Consider the following 8,192-nt stretch of genomic DNA (forward strand, 5'->3'; position numbering starts at 1 on the left):
TAAGCGAATTGTACTTTGCCACGGCACGATCATACACGCTTGATGAATTTAATGAAAGAATGTCAAAGATTGAAGAGATCGACACGCGTGTTAAAGCATACCTATACGATATTGGCTATCATAGATGGTCTCGAGTACATGCTACGGTGAACAGAACTTGGACGATGACATCAAACATTACAGAGTCAATGAATGCGGTAACAAGAGATGCAAGAGAGTTGTCGATAGTAGAACTATTAGAGTACATGAGGACTCTTCTTGAACGTTGGATTAATGAAAAGTTATTGAAAGCAAAGGGTATATTCACATACCTTGAGAAAAAATACAATAAAGAGTAGGAGGACAACATGACATTATCGCAGAAGCTGAGAGTAAGCTAAATCTAATAACATCGGATCAATTATTCCATCAAACCAAATACATACAGTCATTGTAGATAAAAATGTTGAACAATTGTAGTTATTTTGTATATGTTTCTGACAAGTTGTTGTGTGTTTGTAATGAAATTATAGGTCAGGGCTTCAACAGATCACATCCATATAGTGATAGATGGTGTGAAGCGCTATATTGTTTGTCTTGAAAACGAGAGATGTAGTTATGGATAATTTCAGCTTGATGAACTTCCTTGTGCACATGCTTTGGCGGCTTTAGGGCACAAGAATGAATCTTATAAAAACTATTGTTCTCCTTATTACACGAGGGAGAGCCTCTTGCATACTTATGAAATACCAGTAGACTCGCTGCCTGATGAAAGCAAATGGAATGTGCCACAACATATAGCTGAAGAAGTTGTAATGCCACCTACCGAGAAAATACAGCCAGGAAGACCTAAAAATAAAGATACAAACCATATGATGAAGTAAATGCAAAGAAGTACAAGGTTTCATGTGGCAACTGCGGACTAGAAGGGCATAACAAAAGATCTTATAAGAATGCTCCCAAGAGGAAATAAAATTTGATAAAGTCACAAGATTTTTTGATAAATTGTGTTGAGGTGTTCTGGAGAATTATAGTTGAGGTATAATTGTGTTGATAAATTGAATAAAGACTGTCTCCTATAATGAAATATTTTTAGCTCTTAATGCAGTTGGTTTGTATTTGTTTTATTTAATTACTGAGTGTATTAATTTCAGCCTTTCATAACTTGATTGAATTATGTATTTTTTTTTATGTATAATACATTATTGTAGTTAAATAAGAAATTATATGCTAAAAATAACGATATCAAGTACTAACAACTTTCAACCAAAAACAAATAACAGATATTTCTTATTCTAAGTAGTAGTATCCTGGATAAAATAACAAAACATAGGGTAAAAAAATTATAGCACAAATCTGCTACAAATAAACTTCAACTGACTTGTTCTTAGATAACAATTTGTCTACAACTTTACTACAAAACAGCTACAACTAAACAATCTAACTACAATTTTTCTACAGAAAATGGCAACTAATTCTTCTTCTTTCGGACTTGTGCTCACTCGTTCACAGCTGGTGCACCTTTTTTTCTTCCTAATCTTCCAGTCATCTTGCTCTCACTAATTGCACCAGTATCTTGCTTCTTCCCAGCATAATCCCAAAGTAGCGCTCCATAGCGTCTACGATGTTGATCAATATCAGAAAGGTCTTCCTTTGAAACTGCTAGCTCTCCAATGCTGGCATATTCTGCAAATGCAGCCACGTATACACCACAGTCACTGCAAAAAATAATAGGGAAAAAGATTTAGCATTCATTGTAAAATAAAATCTGTTAAATAGATAGAAGGAAAAACAACTTTTTCATACAGTGATCCCTTTTATTTTTGCTGGGGTATCTCACCGACCAACCACTGAATGTCAAGAGGGTCAGTAACACCTTTTTCAATGTATACCTTTATGCTCTTGTAGTTGATGTCTGGACGCTTGCCATAGAAACCGGTGCATGACAAGTAGAGGGGAATCATAACAGCAAACTTGTTGACAACAAATTCAACAAGGTTGTGATTTCGTGAAGAGATCACTAAATCATAGACATCTAGAACCCTATCGGTAATGTCAAACACAACCAACAACCAATAAAATTTCTCCACAATGTTTATGGGCATAATCACAAAATCAACTTGATCCCATGCAACACTTGCGAGTAACCTGTACCCCAATATATATTCTGATACGACGTCCTGGGGTTTGATAACAACAAGCTTCTTTTCGGCAGGAGCATTGATGTACCTCTGATAAATTTATTCAATTCTAGTCTTAAACATAAAATCAGTGGTTGTAAACCGTATTTTATTTTGAGGACCATACTTTCTTTTCTTTCTCAAATAGTATAAAATAATATCAATGTGCTGCATAAAAATAGATTTCATTAGTTCTCAATGCTTCCTACAATTTAACTACAATATATCTACAAAACAACTACAAAATCTGGAGATGACAGAATAATACAACTAGTCATTAAATTCTGACAGGGTATGTGTTTACCGAGTCGTTGAGGACTTGCCCGGAATGTGCCAAAGTATAAAACCACTCATTTTTATCAACTTTCTCCACTCCAAGATCATACCACGTCTTAAGTTGGTTATCTTTTACAGTATAAGGCCCCTTCCTCCTATTTAAATACATAGCAATTACAATAAATATGTAGATTCAAGTGGAAATTCAAAAGATGAATGCACTCGAAAATATGAACAAATTGTATAAACTAACCTCTTTGAAACTGTATCGGTACCAAGGTACAACCACTTGTTGAATTTCTCCAACAAGTTGAGATCAACATCTTCGCCAATAACCCCAGTAAATGGATGCTTGATGAGGAAAATCGGAGGTCCAACAGAAGTGCTCCCACCAGAACTGTAAAAAGGGAGAAAGGGGGATCGGGCATGCTTTCCAGGTTGCCTTGTTCTTCCTTGATGCACAAGGGTTATTTCTTCTTCGTTAATCTCGCCGAACTTAACAATCTGGGAGAAGTTCTCTGGCAGCTCAAAATCATCAAGTGTAACTTCTCTTTTCTCAAATCTGGAGTCGTTGTCCGAATCACCTACATTAACGTAGTCGATTGGTTCACCTCCTTCTTCACAGCAATCATCTCCTTCTTGTATAAGATTCTCTTCTTGAATGGGAGATTGCATTTTTGTCTCCTTCTCCTCATTCTTCTGTTCTCCTGGAATGCTTATTGTAGCTTCCTGTTTAGGAGATTCTGCAGGCATAGCTTCCTTCACTGTTATAGTAAATATGTTTAAGTTAATCAAATTGTAGATAGTTTGTACTAAACGCTAACATCACTGCATATAAATTGTAGTAAATTTGTTAAAATGTTATCTTGCATCTGATATGCAAAATGTATTATGAAATGTGATGATCACATGTACTAAATCATACCTGCATTCTCTTCATCAAATGCCCCTTCAAATTGGGAAGATAAATCAACATGTACAGGAACATTCTCCTCAATTTCTATGTCATTCACATGCCTTGTATCTAAGAAAATAATTGGAAATATAATGCATAGTAGTTGATACAAAATTAGGCAATAGGTAGATATATTGTAGACATAATGTAGATATGTATATATATGTAGATATATTTTAGGCATAATGTAGATATATTGTAGATATGTGTAGATATATTATAGATATACTGGAGATGCATGTTTTACTGCTGCTGGCATGCACTGGTTTATCACTATTGCCCAGAAAGTGTTAATTGTTCTTTTCTTTTGAGTGCTCGTTATTTTTGTAGAACTCCCAGCAAACTGCAGGCATTTAATTTGTTAGGCTATATACTTTATGAACGATAATATAAACTTAGACGTGATAAAAACTATTGTGTAAAATGAATATTTTCAAATGAAACCTTGGCATCAATGTTATCCTTTTGACTGTTTATCGCATGCAAAACAGCCTTGATTGAGTCATTGAGTAGCAGCTGAATGCTACCTAGTTCTTCAAAAATATCTTTCTTAAAAGATCCAAGATCTGAACCAACCTATATATTAAAATATAGAGAGTTAACGAAATAATTTGCATAACATAAATTAAAAAAACCATCCAGGATTATGTATATATGTTACCTTGTCAACATCTTTTCTTAATTTTTTTATTTGTTTCAGAATATCTTTCTTGTCATCTATCCAATTGCCTGCTTGTGTCCGGATGGAGATGCAGCATCTATCGGATGCTCGAACTTAGTTTCAACTTCTTCAAGGATATATTCAACTTTATTTGGTAAATTAATTCTTAAAAGCTCTTCTGGTGCTTCAATTATGTTGGTGAACTGAGTGAAAAAAAGAAATGAGAGTGACTTAGACATAATATGTATAAAAGTTGTAGATAATTGTATTAGATTGTCTGCGCATAAGTGAAAACCATTTACCTTGATCCATGATGGTTTGATCATTCTATCTTCAATTACAGATAACCATATCTTGTCCTTACTAGCTGACCAACTAAGTATGTGAGGGATAGAATTAACAACCATTGTAGCTATATCAGTGTTGACGGTAGAGCAACACTCATACAACCATATTTGCATAGCTAGTGCAAAGCCTCGAATGACATAAAAATGAACATAAGGGTTGAGCTTATGCCTAACAGACTGAAGCAATTGTGTATAAGATTCACTACCCCATGCGTAGTTCGCATACTGTCCTGAGTCCATCAAATAGAATCTAAAATGGTCTATCAACCCTGCATTGTCTTTGTCTGAAGGAGAGGGAAAGAATTCTATGAGATATAGAATATACAACTTGACTGCATCCTTGTCGTTCACCTAACTACGGCTGGTTACAATTTATTTTAAGTATGACTTCTCAACTTTTTCCTTGTTTGGAAAATAGCTCTCATTATTTTACTGTCATACGTAGGTGTGTAACTAAAGTCTGTCACTTCCGTAAAATATATCAGACCACTAATCGGGGCAAACTCTCTCAAACCAAAATTCAGCCTCTGACCCTTTATCTCTGCTGAAAAAAAGTCGGAACCAGATGCATTCAATTCATACTTCATGAGAAGATGAATTGCTTACTTTTGAATACATATTCTAGGCAAGGAAAGCAAACAACTTTAAACCATTTTCAGACAGTAAATCCTTAATTTACCCAGGAATAATGGGGTCGGATAATGTCTGAAACCCAATGATCCCATAATCAACATTATCAGGTGCAAAAAATAGTCAATTCTGCAGCAAAATGAAAAAAAAGTTATTAAAACAAGGCTCAAAACTAGAAAATAAAATAACTACATTTATAATACAATTTATCTACAATCAGATAAACAGAGTCAAAAACAGAAAACAAAATAACTACAATTATATTATAATTTATCTACAATCTTTAAAATAGAGTCAAAATCCGGAAAAACGTTTATATAACAATGTATATATAATCAGAAACTATAAATCTATAATAAATCTACACAATGTAAACAAATTTTTTACAACTACAAAAACAAAAATTATATTGATTCATAAGAATGAGAATAAAGTTTTTTAGCTTTAAAAAAAATATATTGTTGAAACTACTAAATTTTTACCTTCACCAAAGACTGTTGGGGAACAGTTTTAGAAGATTTTTGAACTTTCTTCTTTTTTGAAGGTTTTATATTAGGAGACACTCTAATTTTTTTTGCAACTTTAATGACAGCTTCTTCGACGAAATCATCATCGAAATCAATCTCTTTCCCTTTCCTTTTTGCAGATTTGACAGGTATCGACGATTCACCTGCATCAATATCGTGCTTTTGTTTTGTACGAGCTTCTACCCTAGCTTCACGAGGGGAAAGCCTGGGCTTGTTCTCTTCTTTGCATGAGCTGATTTTGAAACCTTTTTGGGTGAATTCTATGAGAAAACACCAAAATTAAATGTAGGAATATCGGCTCCTTTATCTTTTTTAGGGCTGATTTTTGAAGCTATTTTCTTCTTCATTAAAAATCAAGCAAAGCACATATGTTAACGGAGGTGATTTTTTGAAGAAGAGAGTAAAAATTTAGAATATTTTTTGAAGAAGATTGAAAGCTTCAAAGGTTTTTAATGGTTGTCAATGGTAGAATCGTGGGTGAGTGCAAGATACGTGGGGGAAGGGAGTGAGATGTGGAGAGAGAAACGTGGGGGGAGTGGAAGATACATTAGAGTTATTTTAGGACACTAATTACTATCATTAATTGCCTTAAAAGTGTACATGTATGGTAATTGGGTATATAAAATATAATTATAGTAAAACTTGAGTGGGGAGGGTAATATAGTTTCATATAGTGTATAGGAATGTAAAAATTCCTTTTTAAATTAATTAGCCAACCACAAACTACTTCTCACCAAAAGTACTTTTTTGAAAAGCACTTTTGAGAAGAAAAAAATTCAAAATAAGTTAGACCAAAAGATATTATATAGTTCTTCTGGATCAAACAGTGTAGGCCCTTTGTTTTCCCTTATCCAACGACCAGGAACTCACCGCCCCATCCTTTAAAATTGTCTGAAACCCGGTGCTACCCGCTCCCCCCAAAAACCCGTCTCTAATACACTCCCTTCTCCTCGCCATCAAACGCCCATTTCCGCCGCCGAAAATCGCCTCACGGCGAAGGAGCACCACCAAATAACCCCAAGTCATCACCTTATACTCCCTGTCACCTCCCTATATCCCCCTGCAATTAGTTCCACCACAAAACCCCAGGATTGCTCGATTAGTAGATCTAAATATGACCAAAAGCCTAAAATTGCTCCATTTCTTGATTTTCTCCAATCTTGATCAGTTTGAGTAGTCAAATCGACATCAATCGGTTGCTCTTGAGAAGAGCAATCGGTTGATGCTAATTTCAATTCATTGCATGGCCACCGGAGTCCGGGCAAATGCTATTGACCATCGCCAACTTCTCCTTTTCTCGTTCCGGCTAAGTTCGGCCTCAGATGGTAATCTTTTATCTTCTTCTTCGTTTGTTTTCTTTAAAATCATTTTGATCTGTTAGTTTTTTGTTTTCTCTTCAGTCGCATGGGAACTATTTGTACTTACTCTTGGAAATTAATTTTTTTTATAATTTGTTGCAACTGTTTATAATAGTATCAATTAGTTTCAATCGCATTATTTAAAATCCGATGTTTCCTTAAATTCTAATATTTTTGGTCAAGATTTGGATGATGTTTGTTGTTTTTTATTTGTTGAAAGAGGCTCTGAACACAATCTGTTCTATGTAAGGGGTTGCTCACTCACACTTTTCTCATTCATGCACCTCTGAAAATACACACTCATTCACGAACATACAAAAAAAAGCTGAGAGAAGTTTTCTGCAATACAAAAAGTTTTCAGCTCATATCTGTAGTTCCCAAAATCTTCATTCTTCATTAGTTTATCACACTATTTCTGGAATTCTGAAGGTTGATTGAGCTTCTAAAATTGTTGTTCTTTGCTGAAAATCAGTAGTCTGAGCTCATCAAATGTTCGAGTGTTTAGATGTAAAATTCTACCTGATTTTCACAGATCCATGCAAGTTATTAAATGTTTTGTTTAAACTCATGGAAATGTTTGTGCTGAAAGTTGTGTTTTGCAGATCTGGTTATTATTTCAAATTGTCTCACTCGTTCAGATAGTTGTCACCCACACATGCTTATGGAACTTACCGCAAACACCTTGTCTAGTTGGAGATAGTCTGTGATCTGAAGCATTTTCATAACTCGAACAGGCTAGTTTAACATCATAAATCTGAATATGGAATGAATTGGTGCAATTTTTTACGCAAATAAATCATGTGTGTCCATTTTATATATATAAAAGTGTAATTGGTAATTTGGCGACTAGTGTTAAATGTTTAGACCTTGTCAGAGGTCAGTAGTACTTTATTTGGTCCCAATAATAAATAGGGCCCATTTTCACAGCTTGTTAACATTAGGAGCACCTGAGCTCCATTACATGAGACCCCATCCCATGGCCTGGACACACGAATATCCATCAGGCCCATTCCCATAATGGATTCAAGCTGAGCCCTCTTTACTTTAAAGGCTCAAGTCGTATTTAACTGTAGAACCAAATTTGGGTCATCTTATGCCCTTAGTTTGATTGGTCGACTTTAGTTACACGATCAGAATTTTAATCAAGCAGACCCAATTTATTTACTCTCAAATAGCTTTAGTCTCATGTGATCAACTAGATCCACGTAAGAGTGTGTAATCATGGCAGAATATAAGTAAAGTAGTTGTATACTTTTCTCCACAATGCTAATCCATAATT

The 8,192-nt window shown here is 34.7% G+C and overlaps 1 protein-coding gene and 1 long non-coding RNA gene across 2 annotated transcripts; both read left to right on the top strand.

Annotated features, from left to right (window-relative positions):
* The first annotated feature begins 347 nt into the window (after positions 1–347).
* Positions 348–863, top strand: LOC142173492 (uncharacterized). Its single transcript, XM_075239090.1, has 3 exons — positions 348–371; positions 513–569; positions 612–863. The coding sequence occupies exons 1-3, from the start codon at positions 348–350 to the stop codon at positions 861–863; spliced, it is 333 nt and encodes a 110-aa protein (XP_075095191.1).
* A 5,608-nt stretch (positions 864–6,471) lies between these two features.
* LOC107768796 (uncharacterized) lies at positions 6,472–7,727 on the top strand. The gene is made up of 2 exons (XR_001644235.2): positions 6,472–6,880; positions 7,516–7,727. It is a non-coding gene; the product is annotated as an uncharacterized LOC107768796 (long non-coding RNA).
* The last annotated feature ends 465 nt before the right edge of the window (positions 7,728–8,192 follow it).

Source organism: Nicotiana tabacum, chromosome 19 (assembly GCF_000715075.1).
Source record: "Nicotiana tabacum cultivar K326 chromosome 19, ASM71507v2, whole genome shotgun sequence".
Taxonomy (NCBI): Eukaryota; Viridiplantae; Streptophyta; class Magnoliopsida; order Solanales; family Solanaceae; genus Nicotiana; species Nicotiana tabacum.

What these genes read in the sequence shown, in the direction of transcription:
- LOC142173492 (XM_075239090.1), top strand. Translation starts at nt 348, where the DNA reads ATGACATTATCGCAGAAGCTGAGA. An exon ending in CATTATCGCAGAAGCTGAGA is followed by an intron (nt 372 to 512) that starts GTAAGCTAAATC and finishes ATGAAATTATAG; the next exon opens with GTCAGGGCTTCAACAGATCA. An exon ending in ATGGTGTGAAGCGCTATATT is followed by an intron (nt 570 to 611) that starts GTTTGTCTTGAA and finishes GGATAATTTCAG; the next exon opens with CTTGATGAACTTCCTTGTGC.